General features: G+C 37.4%; 1 protein-coding gene across 2 annotated transcripts in view; it reads right to left on the reverse strand.

The window, feature by feature from the left end:
- Positions 1 to 918: 918 nt before the first annotated feature.
- The window catches only part of BACH1 (BTB domain and CNC homolog 1), a 28,805-nt gene continuing 8,268 nt past the window's right edge, over positions 919 to 21,455 (reverse strand). For both annotated transcript variants that reach the window (XM_075101208.1, XM_075101219.1), the window contains exons 2-5: positions 16,604 to 16,901; positions 11,495 to 12,886; positions 9,508 to 9,714; positions 919 to 4,451 (exon numbers count right to left, since the gene is read on the reverse strand). In XM_075101208.1, coding sequence (XP_074957309.1) covers positions 3,990 to 4,451; positions 9,508 to 9,714; positions 11,495 to 12,886; positions 16,604 to 16,843 — 2,301 coding nt within the window. In that variant the 5' untranslated portion in view covers positions 16,844 to 16,901 and the 3' untranslated portion in view covers positions 919 to 3,989. The remainder of the gene's footprint in view (positions 4,452 to 9,507; positions 9,715 to 11,494; positions 12,887 to 16,603; positions 16,902 to 21,455) is intronic.

Genomic DNA, 21,455 nt, shown 5'->3' on the forward strand with positions numbered 1-21,455 from the left:
GCAGTTCCTCATTTCTTACTTCCTAAAAAAGACCCAGAGGCAGAACTAATTATGCAGTACTGATCTTGGGCATTTGCACCTCTTAGCTTTCACTGTCATTGTTTCTTGCTGAATATTAACAGTTTTAAACGCATCACAGACTCCGGCATCAAGATTTTTAAGTTTCCTCAAGGGGAACCGCACTAACATCCTTGTGCAAGCCAACGTCTTGGTTCTTAAAGCCTAGAAATGCACAGCACACTAACTACAGCCAAGCGACTACAAATTCCAAGGGCAAAACAGTCCTGGAGAAAGAGACATGGCTTTTACTGCCTTAGCAATCTTAAGTAGCAAGTTGAACCTTATGATCAGTCACCTTGCTTTCCAGTGTTTTCTCCCAAAAAGGCTGTTTTAACTTTCAGTGAAGGGTCTGCTGGTGGGATCAACTAATTCCAGGCTTGAAGGTATCAAATGCACAGATTACAAAAACCTTAAATGAAGAAAGACTTCTAACGAAAAGCTTTCTGAACAAGCTAAAATGCAATACTGAAAGGCTAGATTCAGTATTAGAGTTTACTGTTTAGGAGGTACAGAGGGAGATTAGGATAAACAGTTTCTCAAAGGATAATTTTTCTGCAACCCTACTGATTATTTCCCAGGACCTAACAGATCTACAATTACAAAGATATTTCTTGAGAAGCTTAATAAACATATGTATCGTTACGACTTCCCCCGCGATAAGCCTCAGCCTCGTGAGCTCATCTATACTACATACATCATCATCACCTCCTAGCTTTTTCTAGACTCAGCAAGCCTACAACATTCTATTAATCAGCCTTACGACTTCTCTCCGTTAAAATAAAAATTAAAAAAAAGTAAACAAATATCAAAATTCCGCAGAGGGGAGAACCAACTCAAACAGAACAGGACACAAAAAAGTCAAATAAACTTAGAGGAAATTTATTCCAACTCAGTAATATTTGCTACTGTGTGTATTATTCAGGAACTTATAAACTATATAGACTACTTGGCTACTGTTGTCAGCAATGTTTTAGTAGTACTACATAAGTGAATAATGCACCAGTAAAGACTTTCACTGCAAAAAAGATTTGTACAAAAAAAAAAGAAAAGCCTTTGTAGAAAGGATAGTGGTTTTTATTGTAGTCTTAGAAAATATTGAATTACGAAAGATACAAAATCAACTGTTGTAATTATCTGTTTATTTTACAATCTGTATGCCATCATACTCTTATGGCTTTATAGTCTGCCCAAAGTACTTTAAAACATGCTTTAACAAAGTTTTTACATTTCAAAAGCAAGTATTTCTTTACTGAAAAAAAACAGCCAAACTCCAGAACATTTACCTGAGAATTCTGTATCATAAAATTGTCATTCATTCTTAACTTTTGCAAGTTGATGATATAGGCTATAGAAGTCAACATGCAACTTGTAGGTCTACTGTATTAAATAAATAGTTTAAAAATTAGACGCAGCTGGTTAGTCAAAAACCTCTCCTCAAACTTCATCAAGGTCATCATAGGTTTAAAAACATGACATGAATTTTATCATATGCCAGTTGACAGCCACGATTTCTGCACTGGAAGCCCTGCACTGTTTGCTGGGCGGAATTCAGACCCTGGCTGATCACCAGACTGCAGCAGTGGAGCACAACTCTTTGGTGGATATTCCGGCCTCTGAACTTGGTAATCACTGACCTTGTTTTCCAACATCCACAGCCAAGTGTGTCAGGGGTTTGGGCCACTGGATATGTTTAAGTTCCCAGCCAGTCGTTCTCTACATATATGCTCCACCCCTTTATAACAAACATTTAACACAAGGAATTCCATTTCAGAGTATGCATACAATTAGGACAATGCTTTAATGTCATTATCCACGTCATTTCAGACTATCACCAGCTTTGAAAGTGATATTATGTATGGCCAGCAGAGAGGTTTGGGGCTTTCTGTTTTGTTTTTTACTGTTTCTTGTTGGTTTGCTTTTTAAATAAAATGGAGGTTAGGAGCAAAACACTGCCCAGGGTGGCAGCACAGGAGGGAGGCAGGATTAAATTAACCAGGCACAGATGCTGGACAAAAAACCCAGAGAGTTTCACAAGTAATACATATACAGGATCAACATATAAGTGATAGCCATTTAAAAGAATCTCAATTCAATTATCTGAAAATATATCCAAAGCAGTAGAACTCTCATGATGTTTGCCATACACTATTTATTTCTGAATTTCAATTACTGCAAGCACTGTGATTTATAGAAGCTATGCTCCATTAACATAAATTTTCCTCTTAAAAAAGTAATGATAGATGATGAAAATTCAAGGATATCACTAGAGATTTGAATCAGCTTTCAGTCCCATAGGTGAGGTAGTGTAGTCACTTGTATTACGTGCTGGTTATGAGAATTACTATTGAAATCTGTCAAATTTTAAAGTTTTGTTTTAAATAAGTGGCTTAATAGTCTTAATATATTTATTAATGCTATGTTACCTATGGGGGGGAAGGAGGAAAAAAAAAAAGATCCTTGCCAAAGAACAAGTTTTGTCTCACTTAAGATAAAACTGCAAAGCAGTATTTACAATAGTCCTTTGCCTAGTTGCTGCCTACTGTACATGCACACAAAGACACAAAAGGCTAATATACATTCTGAGGTAGGAAATGAAGAATTCCACTGGCTTGTACAAGATTCTTCATGTTTTGTAAACCAGCAAAACCAAAGTTTTCTGTGGTGAGGTTCAATACTTAGTTCTGGTATGAGAATAACATCTAACAAAGCGTCATTGGTATACAATATGCATCTACTGCTATGTAAAAATCTAAAAAAAACAGGGATTACTTTTAGTAGCTGAATTTCTCCTTCACAAAGTAAATAAAGGAAATCCCTCCAGCTCACTTCTTTATTATACTTTCTATGTGTTTATACTCATAGCACAAGCCATTGAAAATGTACTACAGGTTTAGCCATAAAAGTATCCTGAAGACCAAAATTCTGAAACAGGTCTTTACTGGTCCCAGTGATCAGAGAACAACTACATTTGTAGATTACTTTAGGCAATTAGGCACTGAAGTCAAAGAATTTGGTGCCTGAATACCTGAAAAAAAAAAATCTGCCCTTAAACTTCCATAATACTTTGATTCCAACTTATCCCAAACAGCAGCAAGCTTGAAGGTGCTAAGATAGTAAGTGACAATACAGCAATGAGTTTTAACAGGCATATGGGATTCAGATGCCAGAGAATCCAACGCACACTAATCCAAGAATTGCATCAGTTTCAAACTTCTGTCTTTCCCAGTATGTTGGTATTCCTCCTACAAATTTTAGAGACAAAAGCTGTATACTGCAGCACCTCTGCTGTTCCAGTTGTATCAATTATGTACTGGAGAGCTAAGACAAAGGCATATATTCAATAAAAGCTGGCTCTGGTACAGGGATGGGAACAGCAGGAAGCAATGAGCTGTTCCAGAGTGCACTTGCCAGAATCTCGTCACACTGTCATGTTATCCTAACCAATCTACAAAATAAACATTTACGAAGCTATATACGCTTCTTAAGGTTTGTCTGTCTACCAGGAAAAAAAATCTTAGAGATAAGAATTCCAGGTGTAGAAGTCTTTGTGCATAAACACCTCTTGGGAAGCTTTTCTTGAGATGCAGAGTAGCATTATGTACTGTGGCATGAATCAGTAAAGGCTGCTCTATACCTGAATGAAAGCTTCCTCACAAAGAAACATCTGTGCACAGAGTTTATACTTTCCAACAACTTTCCAGAACTCTCCTTGGCATCACCACACAGAAAAAGCTCCAATGCTGACACATACAAATTACACTCTAGAACTACACAGAGCAAACCCAAAGCTTGCCAAGTAATATAATGATCATGTAATTGTCAATGTAGTTTCAAGAGACAGTGTCTCATCTTTTCTTTCACTTAGTAAGTTACAATAATGCTCAATCTCACTTTTAGTTGCAATTTTGAGAGGCTAGCAACCGGAAGATTCACTCATCTGTAGTGCATTTGTCAGTCATTTGCTGACAGAAGTCTGTGATACCACTGCTCTGCCCACACGGTTCCACAAGCGAAGTTTTCTCCAACGTTCGTACAGAAACTGGATGCAGTTCTTGTACTTGATCGTATGTTGCATCACACACACTTTTCACACACTGATAACAAGAACTCTGCTCATTTGTAGATGTAACACCTGAAAGACCATCTGCTAATTCTAAACATGCTGGTATCACAAGCTCACTATCAGACGGAGCTGTTCGTTCTCTCTCCGGGAACAAAAACGAAAGCGGACAATCTGAGGAAGAATATTTTGCAAGTATTTGTATTTGCTCATGACTCAAGGCTGCTTCCTTACACACCTGCTGGCAAAGTCCAGTCAGATTCTGCTTTGTCTCACCCAGAGTTGACAAAATGTGGTTTCTTTCCTTCAGCAAGTTCTCCTTCTCATTTTGCTGCAAGAAGAAAAATAGCCTTTTAGTCTGCATTTTAACACAAAGCTGTAGTTTGTTATGTTCCTAACAAAGCTAAAAGAAGACCGTAAGTGACCTGGTCTGCTGAAACAGAAGTACTTTGGCAATACGAAGGCAAATACTGACACAATCAAATGCCTATCAAAAGGACAATCCTAACCTCTCCTGAAGTGTCATTAACTCAGCTATTCGAAGTGATTTTTAAGACATACAACTTTTTCGAAACTCATGCTGGCAGCCAAAAGAGTGATTTGGAGTTATTCAATAAATAAACCCTAGCTTCACTTACTGTAAGTATTCCTGGAACACTGATTCTACAGGGTAACACATTTAAACCATTACCACGGGTAACGGTAACAGCACATTAAGCAGAGTAGCCTTCATAGAGATTTATGTTTTCAAAGTTAAATGTTGAAAACCCGACATCACATTTTCACTATTGATACTACTCTATTAGATTAAAATAAACTTAATGCTCAAGAAGTGCCAAGCTGACTGCAGAAGAAACAATGGAGTTAGGAAACATTTCTAAAGTAAATAGAAAATACAGGGAAGTTAGAAATAAAACATGCTAAAAGTGTTAAGCAAAATATTTTATCTGGAAATGCAGCAATCTGGTTTGTTTCAAGGCACTACCTAGAACACTGGAAGTTAAAAAATTTGAAGTAGAGTGACAGAGGAGTGACAGATTAGTGAACTGAAGAGCCAAGAACAGAGGTGCCACTAGGTAGGTAACCTAGTATTGGAACAGGAGAACACCGGCTGAATGCTTGAGTTTTATTTACACAGCTAACTTGCTTAAGAGTGGCCGACACCTCTTGGACATGAAATAAGACTGTCCTTGCTCTGAAGAGCTTACGATCTAGCTACATAATGTAAAAGGATTTTCCAAACACAGGGCAGCAAAAGGAATAGCAATTCACTAATTAATATCAAGTAGAAAAAAGTACCATTCATTAAATTTAGGAGATATTTTTGCTTTTACTTCAATGTCACGAATTTTTCTCAGACTTCTGATACAACTGGCTGAAGATGAAAGGACATTGGTAACTGAGAGGTCTAATGATGGAAACAAGCAACATATGGAATAAAGGAAAATGAGGAAATGACAAAGAAGGACAGGAAACACTGAAGACCATAATGAAGCAGTTGAAAGAAAAGGACAAAACACCAAACATGCCACGTATTTTGAGTTCTATAATTAATAAAAGAGGCAGAGTTTTGAAGACATACAAAGCTTTAAATAGTTTAAGAAATAAATTGTAATTATAGGGACTATGTGTTATCACTATTGCTTTGTCAACTCACCCTTCGACAGTTTATTTTCAGTCCTCACATCCCTTTCTGCAGGAGAAACTCATACTGCAACTGCTACAACTTCTTTTTGAAAGAACTGACTAACTCTAAGTGGCATTTTGCAAAAGGAGCCATTGTTGCCAGTCCTTTTTGTGCAAAATTATTAGAAAGAGTGCTTTGCTAATGAACTTCGACTTGTCAGCATACTGGGAGCAGCCGTGGCCAGATCTCCTAATCTGAAATCACTTTATGTACATTTTGGGTATGTAGAGGCACTCAGCTGTGTATTATGGACTGATGAAATTATCTGTACTGCTGTTTAACACAAACTTCAACATTCAGAAATAGTTATTCCAGTGTAAAATCCCCAACCTCATCTGGAATTGTTGACAGATTAATACATTTAAATATTGTTGATTTGTTTTAGCAGCATTATACTAATACTACAAAGTAATGCCAGCTAGTTTTGAGGTCATAATAATCAAACTGAGAGCTCTTCTAGTTCTTCTTGTGAAGAATCTATTTAGTTTGCATACATCCTGCTATAGTGTACATATAACAAGATCTCATTGACATTTGCTGGAATACAGCTTACAGTATCTCACTCACTGACACATCCTCCTCCTGAGCTACAGAATCCTCAGGGAAGTAGTGCTTCTTGAGACCAGTTGTTCTTTACTCTGCTCCCCCTCACAAGTACCCTCATTTTAAAGCTTTGAAGTGAGAAAGTACAAGAAATGTGAATACACACAGGTGCTCTGGAAGAGCTGTCTTTAACAAGCCTACATCTCCTTGAGTGAGTGTAATCTCAAATATGGAACATTAGTGAACAACAAGAACACACAGGTTCACCTGAGAGATCATTAACTGAAGACTATATGGGAGTCAAAAATGACCTCAGAAGATCATGAGAAATGACCAAACTTAATTCTCCCAGATAACAGATTCAGTACCCAACAGCATTTTTAATTTTATATAAGTAGAGCTTAACATAAGACTTTCAATTTTACAGAACCACTTGGGTGGGGAGGTACCTCAGGTCTGTAATCTGACCTCCTGCTCAAAACAAAGTCAGTTCTGGGAAAGATCAGGCTGCTCAGGGCTTTGCTCAGTCATGCCACAAAACCTGCCAAGGACAGAGCATGCACAACCTCTCTGGGTAACCTGCTGCATTGCCTGCCTGTCCCCACTGGAAAAAAGCATTTCCTCATATCCAGTTAAAACATCCCATTTTCATTTATGGCATTTCTTGTTCTCCTGCTGTGAAGCACTACTCCCTAAGAAGCCAAAGACCTTCAACTCCCAATGGCTACATGATCTTGAGGACTTCCCCACAGATATAGGCAGGTGGGTATTAGATCTCTCCAGAGCCATCTCATCTCCAAGCAGAAGTCCTGTTTCCTCTGCCTCTCACCATAGTAGAGGTACTCCAAGCCTGACCATCCCAGTGGCCTTCTAACCTTGCTCAAGTTTGTCACTATATTGCTGGCGCTGGGAGGGGTGAAAACTGGGCAAAAGATTCAGTCTTATATATGCTAAGTACAGGAGTACAATCACTGCCCTTGAACCCCTGGCTGTGCTCCTGTTAATACAGCCCAGGACACTGATGGCCTTTTTTTCAGCCTGGACACGCTGCTGACCCATGCTCAGCTTGCCGTCTCCCCAGACACCCAAGGTCCTTTTCAGCAAAGCTACTCCCAGCCAGCCAGCCTCCAGCCTCTCTACTCATGCAGGGGGTTCATTTGTTCCAGATATAGCACTTTCCCAAGAAACACACCACACCTTTTAATCTGAGAGAACAAAAACCTGATAAGCAACAATGGGTAGAAATTAATACAAAATGCTGCACATACAGGAAGGATGAGGAATTTAATCAAATAATATTTCCTAACAGGCTATAGTAGAGTATTGTCTATTTGTCAAGAGTTTTCAAACTATAGCAACACCATATTATCCTCACTCAAAGCCACATTACAAAGGATACCATGAGAAGATCAAAGACCAACAGGTCTGAGACACAACCGACCCAGAGAAGCAGAACAGGGCAGGAGTCATCATGCATGAAGCAACCTGGATGGATCGCACACGTGTCTTTTCTTCCACCCACCTGGGAATTATACCTAGACAGGTCTTAAAGTTTCTGTATTTGTGCACAACTTATACAAGCTTGATGGTGCATAACATCAGTGGCTGTCAGACACACCCAACAGCTCCAAACAAGGTCTTTTCAGGAAGTTCTGAAGAAGCTTACCTGCACAGTTGGAAAAAATGAGCAGCTGGAATGTGTTTGTGCCTAGAGCGTGATTCATAACTCAGACCTCACCTTACAATTCTCAACACTCGTTGTCTAGACCTTGCACAGTGGCATATGTCAAACAGCAGACATTGTCTGTTTTCTAGTCTACAGAAGAAAGGATATTATGCTATGCTTATCAGTCACTTTGTCAACTACAGGTCTAATCTTGCAGATGAATCTAACTTTTTTCCCCAAACGCTGCACAATATTAACAAAGTTAGGTAGCAAACAGAAATGACAGTATGACAACAAAACCAGGCAGAAAGTTCTGAACTATAAGAAATGCAACTTCTCTCTTTAGTCAGAATAATATAACTGTTATTAGCACCACTGCCTGATTTCCCTCCCTCCTAGACTATCCATTCAGCACACTGAATGACTTGCTCTGTCAACTCTTCAGGGCTGTATGGCACTGCAGGCCTTCTTTCAAAGTCCATTTCCTTTGTTGCAGAAGTAGAAGCACATGTAGTGGCAGATGAAGGACCGCTTATGGAAAATAAGTTTCTAGCCCATGGCACTTTGCTCTAATTTGATTTTCCTTTTCACTCTGAAGTCATAAGGAGAAAGCTGCAACATGACTGATATGTTCCCAGCTAATGCAGATACCAAATTCATGTACATAAGTCTAAAATGGTCCATAAACAAGAATTAAGAGTACAATAACTCTAAACAACTGAACTATTTAGTGCATGTGGTACATCAACAATGAAACTGAGATTAGAGGGTCAGAAACAAAGACCAGAAAAAAGTCTCTCAATTATTTTCCTGCCAGGAGGACTTCAGATTATCCACATTTCTCTTAAGTTACGTAATTATCTTTTTATTGACTTTTAAGAAGGAGAAATTATATTAAGAGGGTTGCAGAGAAATCTGGATGCATTAATTCCTCAGCTACAATCTTGATACAGCTGCTAAAAAGGCAAGCAGTTTCCTGAGTTCTGCTGTATCTTCCGCCTTTCTGCAAGGGTCTCATTTAAGATTCAAGACTCAGGAAACAGTTCACCAGCCCATGTTGGTATCTTACAAGAACAATACTTACACAACTAGATTGTATAATTAAACTTGATCATGAGCTGAAGAACAAAAACACAGAGCAAGAAAGGGGAAAGAGGTAGACAAAAAAAAAGAAAGAAGGGGATGACGGTTTGTGAATTATTCTGTACAATTAAGTTCAATGCTGATGGGCTTCAGAAACACCATTCACCAAAAATTGTAGTGATGCACTTTTACTTGAATGGAAACAAGTCCTCAGAAGGAAAAGTGTGCGCACTTTGGAGTAAAGCATAGAAAAACTGGAACTACTGTCACAAAGTCAAAGACTGATACAATTTTCTAAGCTTGAGTAGAAAAAGTAGTAAGCCACCTCACTCTCGAACTACTGCCAGATGTCCAGTCAAGACGTTTAGGCAAAGACTCAAGTCAAGAGTAAGAAATATTTATACATACCAGTTTTTCAATTTCAGATTCAAGATTTTGTATGCAGTCAAGTTTTCTCTTACGACATCGCTGTGCTGCGATCCTGTTTTTACTTCGTCTCCGGATATCGTGAATACAGTCCAATTGTTCAGGAGTTAATTTATGCATCTTCAGAAATGACTGGAAGTCATTTCTGGAAAGTGAGATAATCCTTTGTGCATTAAATGGCAGTTTTACCTAGAATGTAAGATACAGTTGTAAATCAAAGGTGAAACTGATATACGCAAACACCAACAGGCCAATTCAAGTTTTTATTTTAAGCAGTCTTTACCAAATAGCCCATCATTCTTCCTAAATCTCAGAGACAAGAGCAAGCTAATGTAGCCCTCAGGTGAGGTGGATAAAACCCAGGGGTTTCAACTACATGGGTTCAAGCACAGGCAAAATAACTGAGCACTTTGCACACTAGATCCTCAAAAGCATACTCAGCGTAGGATGAAATCTATCCATGCGTGCGGCAAATAATAAGGTGACACACTCTAGGAAAATAAGTTTTTGGGTTAGGTGGTACACAAAACAGGTGTCAAGTATCACTAATATAGTCTAAAGCTTCCCCTAAGCTGCTATTAAGACTGTATCCTGCATACATTTTTATACCTAGCGTTTTCCACAGGAAAAGCTCATCTGAAAAAGGGATTTACTTAAAATATAGAAGTTAAAATATTTGTCTTGTAGTCCTTAATGATGGAGAAGGGAGTGAACCAGGCTCCTGCTACTGTCTGTACACCGCAGCTCCAGAAGCAGGAGCTTCCAAAATGTACATAGATCACAAAGTCCTGATTAATACTAAAAAAACCCTTTACCTGTAGAAAATAATTGTGACATTTTATGAAGTATCCAACTAAAGACACTTTATTTTAATCCTCACATTTGCGTATAAGTAGCAAAATGAGTTACTTTGCTGTGGTCAAAGATCTGAATTTAGTTTAAAAAGCAAACACAGAAACTCTTTCTGTGTTTGTCTACCACTGGTGACAAACAGGCAAAAAAAAAAAAAAAAAAAAAAGAGAGGACAGAGTATTGCCCTCAGCAATGAACCCACCTACGTCTTTGTAACATAAAGATGAGGCATGTATTTAGCCAATTTTTGCCTTGTTTGTCCTGCCAACTTCCTACGTTGACAGCCGCTTCCACTTATTTTAGGTCTCACTAAGGCCCTGCATCTTGAAAGAAAAAAACCTAGTGCTTTAAAAACAACTGCATTTTTATGATATTCAATGATCCAACATACACAGTCACACTGCACTTCTACAGTTTCATGAACTGTGACAGAAATCATTCCAGGTGTATAGCAAAATCATTTGGGATTAGACTACTTATGTATGGCATCTACCTAAAACGCTACCACAATGACGTAAAGGAAAGAAGTGCTAAGTAAGTTCTGCAGTTGGATGAGCAAATATAACAATTTTAGAAAAGGCAATACTATTAAAGCAGTCTTACATATACAGCTACTGAAGCCAGCTTGAAAACTTAATTTTCATTTCACACTAAATCAGAAATATCCTTTTTCTCCCATCTTACCCCATAACTCAGAATAAAACCAAGAAAACTGCTAAGTTTCTAAAAAACAAAGGTTCCAAGAAGTTTAGAGTTTTCTTAAATTTAACTGAACTAGACAAAAAGAAATTCTAGAAAAGAACCCCCATGCCTTGGTTTAAGACTCACAAGCTTTTCTGATAAAGTTGTTCCAGAAAAATATCTGAAGATATCCAATACCTAAGCACCTACCATTTCCAATATCCTACCAAAATACCGCCTAAGTCTCCCTGAATTAACAGTGATCTTCCATATAAACCTCTGAATGGTTATTTAAACTTCCATGTCTCAGATTTTTAAAGCAAGCAACCACAACTGCCCTCCCTGCCACCACGACACCACCAAGAGACTCAGAGTTAGGTTTTTGAATAGGGCCTTAAGCGACAGGGAAGCAAAGGATACACCAGGATGCTCTTACCTCGCATTCTTGTTCTCTTGCTGAACAGGATTCACTGTCTCCCTCGGTGTCAGTTTCTGAATCCTCTCCCAAACTTATCACATAATTATAGGGACACTGTTCTTGTTGCTGTCCCTGAACATAATCTCCACTGCTTATTTCAGAGCTGTTGGAGCATCCTTCAGTACTAAGGTTGCTTATAAAGGGGCAGTTGACAGAATTCAACGTTGTAAAAGTTCGTTGAGAGCAAGGTTCAGGGCTTTCACTAATCCTGATGCCCAACCACGGACACTCTGATTTCTTCCCTGAATATACCGGCTCCAAGCACTCTTTCGGAACTGCAGGTGGTAAATGTATTTGACAGGCTTCTGTACTGTAAATATCACTCCAGAACCCTTTTGCTAGATGTTCTGCTACCTCTCTCTCCACACTGCTTCGATCACCAGCTGATGTAATGTTAGTGGCTTCCCTAGTGCACAAATCAACTTTTGAAGGTGTGTCATCCGGACTTTGGATTTTGTCATTCCCAACTCCAGGACCTGATACAGTTTTTTCAGTTAAGACTGTGTTGTTCTGCATACTACTGAAATTCAAGTTACCATATTGCTCACAAGTATGTAAAAAAGACACAGAATTGAGTCCATGAGGTGCAGCAGAGTTTTGGGGGAAAACAGTAAGATCCATTTTCTCCACAGGACACGGCACATTCTGAGTCACAGAATCTCTCTTTGACTCTTCCTTTTTCTCAGTGCCTCCCTCCCCTTCTTCCATTTTTACCTGAGTCTCTTCACATTTTGAGACCAGCTGCATAGGTACACACTCCTGAGCTTTTTGCATGCTATCATTATCAGATATTTCCTTCTCAAGGAAAGTTGCAATTGGTGGCACCTGAATGTCTTTAATACTGGAACCGGACTCTGAAACATGAACTTTGTCATTTCCAAAAGCTTTCTGGAATTTCCTATACTTTGGACATTGGGAAGATAAGCTGGAAATACTACCCCTTTCTGAATGTACAGGATCACATGTTTGATTGGCATTATCTTGGAAAGCAGGCGATGATTTAGCATTTTCTTCATCTTTATAGAGCTTTGTGTCAGGAGTTTGACTATATTCCTTTTCTAGAAGTTCTTCTGCTTCCTCATCTATTTCTAGGTCTCCATCATCCACATTGCCAATTTTAGGGTTTGTTTTCCGACAACGCTGTGTACAACACTTCTTCCTGGGACATTCTTGTTGATCTGATTTAAAGTCCAAAAATTTGAACTTGAGAAACTGAAAGCAAGACTCTTCAATGTTGCGTACACCCAAAAATTCAGCACATTTGCAAACTTCAGACACATTGTCTTTATTTAAAATAAGTTTAGCTGTGTATGCGAACTGTAGCAAGGGACTAAATCCTTTAAGTGTTACCTATTTAAAAAATAAAAAAGGAAGAAAAAATATTAGTATGGCCAATATGGGCTTAAAGAGAGAAACACACAGAACCCAAATTTACCTGTGAGCAACCCACACCAGTAGGACAAGAACAAGACAAAAGCATGGATTTGTTCTGCAGAGAAAACCTGGCCACACTCATTCTGAAACAAATAATCTGACACAATTTTATCCTGTACATTTCGTGGCAATTAGCTTCTTCACTCTGATCAACCTCTTAATAAAATGTTCTGACAATACTGTACTAAAGTGAAAAAATACTGCTGTACACTGAAAACCAGAAACTGGATTCTAGCTTCACAAAAATACCTTTCAAACCCCAGTAGTACGTGAATTATTCTGGAATAAGATCAAAATGCTGCTGGTATTTAATTGTACCTTTAAAGAGCAGTTACTGTTATTTGCTCAGTCTTATGCACCATCAATATAAAAAAGGTTTGAAAAAATGGAATTTGTCCACATGTGATTACCTATTACTATAGCCACCTAACTCCTTTCGTCCTCCCACAGATGAAAAGAATTGTACCCAAAAACTGTACACCAAGACCAATTATTCTCATTTTAAAGCTTCTTTGGAATACGGAATTTTAACTGAACATTTCTAGCGTTATCATCTCAGTTTTTACTGCAAAACAGTCGCCTAACAGGGAATCAAGAGATAAAAACTGTATCGTTACAAATTGAACAAGATCACATACGCATGAAAAAAATTACTAAGAAATCAGGCAGAAAGCTGTAAACAGATCACCACATTACAAATTACAGGACACTCCCTTTAGCCCTTCCACGCAAGCGAAGGATAAAGCAATACATCCACTATTACTACTCAATCTCAGGCCCACATTCTGCTCCCCTCCTTTATTGAAATGAACAGGACTTTATGCAGAATAAAGTGCTATATTTATGCATTAACTACACTGAATTCTTCTGTCAGCAGGATAATTATACATGTAATTTAATTAAGGCATCAGTTGAGGGTTTGTTTTTTAGTGGTTGCTTGGTACTTTTTTAAAGAACACGTAAACAACACATGAAAGGAAGACATCTGTGCAGAGACAGTTCAGCAAAACTGCCTGTAAACTCTTATGACCTATCTGAAGTATTCTTAAAATAGCATTTAAAATATGCTCTGGAGAGAAAACTACTGATCACACCATCACATTAATTCATCCTTAATAACGTGGGGAAGGGGGACATAAAAAGACAGCTTATCCATAAGCTGGCACATCTTCAATCTTAGTACAGTCAATCAATCATTAAAGTAGGTTTACAAACAAGTGACATTCATACATGAAATTGAACAAACCAAATATAATGGTATTTCAAACTGTACATTCTTTCCCTCTAAGGTAGAGACACTTATTTGTTAAAAACTGGAAGGATCGAGGGGGGTAAAAAACCACCCTGCACTCCTTTCACTTTCCTTTACACATTTCTAGCTGGTTATCTAGTGTTCTGTCTTGTTTGAGTAAAGACTCTTGGTCTGACTGACCTAGAAAAGCATCTGCTGCAGTAGCCTTTTATTTAATTTCTATTTGGGCTGAAAGTCTAACTCTGAGAGTAAAAACATCGGTAGAAAAACAACACAGAATGGACACCAAGACTACAGTAATTATTGTTTACAATATTTATATATATAAAGTACTTTAATTCCAATAATATTTTGGTACATTATTGTGGACTGCTATCTTTCATTTTAAACTTCAAATACTTTGGACAGTTAAAAAGGTTAAAAAAATTTAAAAAAGCATGTCAAACCATGTGATCAGTGTTTGCCTTTCTCTTAAATATGCAGCTTCATAAACTGATTTACTTCAAAATATTTAGCAGTTTCCAGAAGAGAAGCTCAAGTTGCTGAGTCTTAAAATGCTTTTATCAGTGATCAGATCAAATGATTAAAAGATGAGATTCACTGTTTGTATTTTTGTTTGTTGCTTCACCTGATTCAGTTCTTACATCAGTAATACCAAATTACATTAAGAGCCCTCTTAAGCCTACACTGTAGTAAATACCAGGATTATCATGTTCCTCCATTTTCTTTATAAACTCTGGTCCCTTCTAACTCAGGTTTATTTCATGGGTTCACTGGAGCACTACTGCTTAGCACCAGAGACTATTTTTCCCCTCTCCAATTTTGATATACATGTCTTATTCTTCCAGATGCTATTTTTTTCCATTATCCCAAAGTAAAATTCTCTTCAACATCAGAAGTTTCACATGCCACTAATTTCCCTCTTTTACTCCAAATCATGGCTTTGTGCCTTCCAGCATCCTACTTCCCTTCCCATCATTACTTTTAATCTGAGAGACATTCAGGCTTTCAACATATTAAGCCACTAGGAAAAAAAGTATAAGAAGAAATGAACAGAGACACACAGCAAGTAGGTTAAGTAAAAGTGAAATATAGTATTATGCGGTAACATAATTTTGTAACAAATTCATTGATCAACAGATAACAGCAAAGATCACTGAAGCTCTTTAAAGAGACCACTTGATCCTTTTTAGTTTTCTGTTTTCTATAAAATGTGAAAGATTGTGGTAGGAGAGAATCCTTCTGCCTATCTCAGTATGTTACAAAGCCAGCAAGGTAGCTACTTTACTGAAGCACAGAATTTCTGAATACATCATCTCTGCATTAACACTCAACTCAGTCTTGACCATGAACAAGTTTCTAATGTAATCTCCAATGTTATTACAAATATTCATTGATATGCAACTTTCCTCCAACTTCAATGATTTCAGTTGAGTTGCCAACAATTTGCATGTTATTATCCCACCCCCAAAGCTGATTACCAAGAACTAACTTCCAGGAAGCCATTGATCATTTAACAACCAACTCTTCAGAATGTGCCCAGTGGTAGCAGTAATCAGAGCACTTTTCATCTACAAGCACAGCATTTCATGTAAAAATCCAGTCACTTGCTTGCTTTATGCCTCTTAACTACCAACTGGAATCTTTACATGTCTTGGATGCTCAAGATATGTAATAATAAATTTTTTGTTCCTGCAGATGTCAAGTTCTGGCTCACTCCCGCCAAAAGCCTCAAAATTCAATCCAATTTAAGAATATGTATATTAGGGGTAAAAAAAGCAAGCAAGCAATTGCAATATGTTCTTAGTCTTAAAAGTAATAAAACACAGTAAAAAAAAAGCAAGCTGCTAATGATCAGTTTGTAAGAAGGATGGGGAACTGAGTAGAAGAGAATTGTTAGTAACAGTAAGCAGCAAGCAAGGAATAAGCACAGTTGTATTACTCAAACATACAAAACCAAATCTTAATGACATTGATTTAATGGTAATACCATTTTAAGCTTTAATTTATTTATTACTCCAAAAGTATTCTCTTTTCATATAGGAGAACAAGTTCTGCAATACTTTTTTACCATTTAAAGCCCATTACATGCTTTGAATCAGGTGCACAACTGTAAAAGCAATAAATCCTTAACTGAAAAGATCTCCTCTATACATTTCCCAAGACCGCATTCACTTATCTTCAGTCTGTGATACACGCTCATCTGTCTAGCCTTTAGCCCAACCAATGGCAGCTTTACAACAACTCAGAAATTTCTTCCCTTCAGGTCTTAACTCTCTAACTTTAACTTCTCAGTTAAACATCAGCCTACTGTAAAACAGAATTGCACAAAACAGATTAGAAGCACTGGCAGGTAAAATACAGAAGGGAGTGACACTCACCTCTTCCGGTAAAGTGATGATAAGATCAGCATCCACCTGGCCCACAATTCTTGAAAGGAAATAACTGCTGCAAGCTGCAAGCACAGCTTTGTGAGCCCGAAATCGCTGATCTTCCACTAAAATAGTAACATCACAAAGAATATCTTGCTTTCTCTGATCATCAAGACTGAGAAGTACATTGGTACTGTGTACTGAAGATTCATATGCAAAAACCACACTATTCTTCTCACTTAGAGACATTCTGTATCACAAATGGTAGTGTAAGTCTCAGTGGAAAGCATGCTTCTATTCTTCAGATCTGAAGGAAGAAAAAAGTTGTACACGTGAAAGTCATATCCAACATCCTGCTGGTATCCTACTGATACCAAAACATAATAAACTGTTAAACATGTGTTGCCTGCTCTAATTCTTTTTAAGACTAAGATTAATACTCAATATTTTCATACATGTTAATACATAGATACTTATGAGCATCTGAAGTACCCAAACCTTAATAAGTACATTTTAAAATACTGTTTTAGTAGTTTCATAAACCAAAAAAGGGAACAATTTCTCATGTGACTTCAGTGACAAATAACAGATTTTTCCTCAGCAAGCAATTAAGAGTCATAACTTTACCATAACAAACAATTATTTAAGCTTTCATTTTTAGTTATCAGTATATTCAGACTCCAACAGTACAAAAATGTAAAAAAACATGAGAAACAGATACATTAAGCCAAAACTCACCAGAATACTATGTAAGCTACTTCTGTTTACTGACTCACCCAGTACAGACTAAAAGATTTGTGTTCTGTCTTCCTTCAAAAGTAGTTTGCCTGCTAAACCAATCAGGCATTGGTAAAACACTCATTTTCTGTCTAGTAGGTTGGTGTTTTGTTTTTAAAGCAGATTAGTTCTCCTATTTTCCACCTGCCCTAAATCTCTAATACAGCCCTTTTTTTCCCCCTCTCCTGCCCATCATTATTTGAATTGTCATGCTTGTTAAGTTTGCTGTCTTAATCAATCACTATGATTCAGATCACCTGGCAATGGAATTCCTTTTGTGACAGAGCATGAAAGCTCTGAAATAACCGTATATATTGTACAATAAACACCAGTAAAATTTATATGGTATATATAAGTTTATTTCAGGGTTTTAAATAACTGACCTGAAGCTATTCCTCAACTCCTAGTGTTCAAAAAAAAAAAAAAAAAAGGGCTAGGAAGAAGTCAGCCCTCCTACAGAATGCAATTCTCAAGTCTGATCTTTACAACGTATTTCTAAATTCCTATCTTCCTTGAATTGAGCCTTTCTTCCAGTTAAAATCCCCCACACACCCCCAGTAAGAAGCATCCTTGCACCTAAAGCTTGATGAATAAACCACCTAACCAGATTTGGAACTGTCCTGCAAGCAAAATACAATATTACTAGGAAAAGTGTTACCTTAACAAACTGAGCATTTAGATTACACTGGCCTATTCTACCCAAGAGTTACTGTAACTGAACACAGCTGCTGAGAATCACTTCAGCTGACACAGGACTACCCAATCATTACATTGCTCAACAGAGGTTGTTATGATATGCCAGCTCCCAACAACAATAAAACTGTAGCCAATGCAAATCTTCAGTTTTCAAATATGGGAAACTTTCACAACACGGGGAGGGAGGAGGACATGGCCATTTTTAAATCCAGTGTGGAAAAAACCAGCCACCCTGCGAGCTATACGAGTGGTTACTCACTACACAAGTTGTTTTCATGGCATACAGGCATTCTTAGTGATCTTTTGAACAGAAAGAGAGAAGAAAAAGATCCACATCTCCAGTGGCAGTAGGAGCACAGTACCAGCCTGGACTCCACTAAAGTGCAAAGCATCAGCATTATCTGCTCTTCCCGCTCCCTCATGGAAGACAGTAGGCTCACAGTCAACTTTACCAACAAAACGTACCGATCATAACTTGGCAGAGACAAAGTAAGTCTGTTTTGGGGCATTTGCTTAAATATCCAAGATTTTGTTTTGTGAAAATAACAGTTCTGAGGGGAAAAAAAAAAGTAACACAAATCAGAGTTCTTCCACTAAGCAATAGCTATACCATGTGCTGTTAACCCTGAAGGCCTTATCTTTGAAAGCGAAAAAACAGGTTTTCATATACCTAATGACAAGACTACAGAGGTTTGTTTTTGTAGATTATTGGAAATACCCATTTAAACTGATTGGAAATTAAGTACTATGAAATAATTCCCTGTGAAAGTTATTCATTAAATTCTATTCCTATAATAGCTTATGAGAAGCAGTGCAATATAAATAATGTTTTCCTAATTTGTTTACTCTATATCTTTAACTTACTATATTCCTCAAATATTACACAGTTTAACAAAGTATGACTCCGTATTTGTTACCAGAAGCTCTAAAAAAAAAAGAAGTCATCAAAAAGGAACAGAGGACAAAATGGAAGACTAAATCCAGGGTGGTGGGGAGCACAGGGAAGTATTAAACATAAGGACATACTTTGGGGTGAACACCTAGTCAGAACTCATGAGGGAAACTATAGTTACAGACAGGCCTTTAAAGGTTCTTTCTTCTTTCTTCTTTTGAAGTCCCAAGTTCTCCCAACCCTCAGGCAACCCACGTACCATATATGCTGCTCTTGGGTCTCCCCTCATAAAATAATCAATGTCAATATCCAATTCAGCTCATCAGACTTTCACAGCATGGGAGGATAAAAGGAACAGTAGTGTGTGAGTGTCTGCGCCCATGTGCGCAGAGGACAGTCACCCTCCTTTTCACTCAAACTCCCCAAGGCACACAACATGCTTTCAAAACAGCATGCAGCCCACCTGAAGCACTCATAGTGAGCTTCCAATGTTGTTGCTACCAAAAAAACCCAAAACAAATTAGTGCGCCAGTGTTGAAACCTACCTTCTGTTTCCTGGGAAGTGAAAATAAATATTCAATTTAAGCATAACTCAATTTAACACTTTACTCCAACAGAATGTTGTACTTCCTAACATGACCATTTCATCAGCCAAGTTATGTCCCCACTATTTTTAAACATGATGCAAGTTTTTTTGAGGTATCCAAAATATAAAATGCAGCATTTCATTACACATTTCAAAGTTTAAAAGAACCTTTACAAAAATACGAACAAACAACAAACCACCACACACAACACACTCAAAGACTAAATTTCTCTCAGTCTTTGTAAAATCTAACTGCTACCTCACATGATAAAGAGAGAAATCAAAAGGAAAAGAAACAGAAGACTGAAAATGCTGGTGAAAGCAAAAAGCATCAGACAGGAAAGGGAAAATGTAACCCCTGTAAAAAGATATTACACTTTAGAGAAGTACTAACAGAGGTCAAACTTGTGAATGTCTTAATTCTGTTTTCCAGTTGTGTAACAAAGGCAAAGCAGCACATTTATGATAGTATTTGTCATGACAGCCAACTAGATTTTCCACAGCAGCATGTGAGTACAAAAAAACCCACACTTGTCGATAAGTAGATTTGTTATATACATATCCACAGCAACAAGACTTACTGTTGTACCAATGAGAAAAACAAACATCCTTTCTGTAAATCGCTTATTTTTTCCTCTACTTTAACTATTCTCCTGGAGCGCTCAGAAATTCTTAAAATTCATTTTTTTAAGGGATGGATAAAGAGGGGAAAATATGTGGAGAAAACAATTCAATGGTGCCTTTTTTAAAAAAGCTCTAAAACTTACAAACTCATATTGTAACTGTCCAACAAACACAGAGCTTTCTAAGCTTTCCTCGCCCAGTGCAGGTGTCCATTCTACATAATTTAATTTTCCACAAATATTAGCTATCAGATTTTTTTCCCCTCTCAGACAATTCAAATAAAAGCAGCAACAAGTTACTAAAAAGAAGGAAAATACATACTACAAACAATGATAACACAAGTTATGTCCTCGGAAACCAGACTAAAACTCCTGTTCTTATTTTGAAATTAACACTTAAGTAAGGAAAACTAAAAGCAGTCACAGGTAACTTAGAATTCCAAAAGACAGCAGATGACTGTATATTTAAATAAGCATTCATGAAGTCAGTGTCAAGGAACAACCATGTGACTGCAAAAGTCACTAAGAAACGAAAACATGCAAGAAATTCTTTTAAGATATTTGGTACAGCAGTTACCAGCAAAAGTAAGTTTTGGAAGACCTTTTTGGACTCTCCTTAAAACAGTCCTTATAATGCAGGTTGAAAGGACTAAAGAAACAACAACATGAAAACTCACTAACTACAAATCCTCAGCAGAAGAAAACTAGCATTGTCAGTACAACAGCATTCCTCAAATACTTCTCACCTGAAATTCTGCACACCTAATAACCTCATAGTCTTGGGGCGGGGGGCAGGGAGGAGGAAAGGTATATAAACACACACGCTGGTGTAAAAACTACATAAAGGAACACTTGCAGCTGAATGAGTCAAGTTCTGCTTTAAACACAACAAAGCACACTACTATGCAGTTTCCGTTCTTTATTGGCCAGTGATTTTGAGATAAAAAAATGTTTTGCCTAAAGGCAAAAATATTTTCTCTTAAATACTGGCTATAAAACTTTATTCTGCTTTATCAAAGTGAAGTAACTCCAATTTTTTTTTTTCTCCTAACTAGCATACGATTCAATAGGAAAACTATGCCTAACCGGTACCTGTAAAATTACCATATCATCAGTAAATTTAGACATCTCTACTTTAAATTGACTAGAGAGATATATATTTATTTTCATAGACATAAAATACTTATTATTCTAACGAAAACTAGCACTGCAACAATATTTAAAAAAGGAATATGCATTTGTTTAAGTACACAGTGTAGAGATCACAGCAAGATGCCTATCAAGACT

Source organism: Phalacrocorax aristotelis, chromosome 1, assembly GCF_949628215.1.
Source record: "Phalacrocorax aristotelis chromosome 1, bGulAri2.1, whole genome shotgun sequence".
Taxonomy (NCBI): Eukaryota; Metazoa; Chordata; class Aves; order Suliformes; family Phalacrocoracidae; genus Phalacrocorax; species Phalacrocorax aristotelis.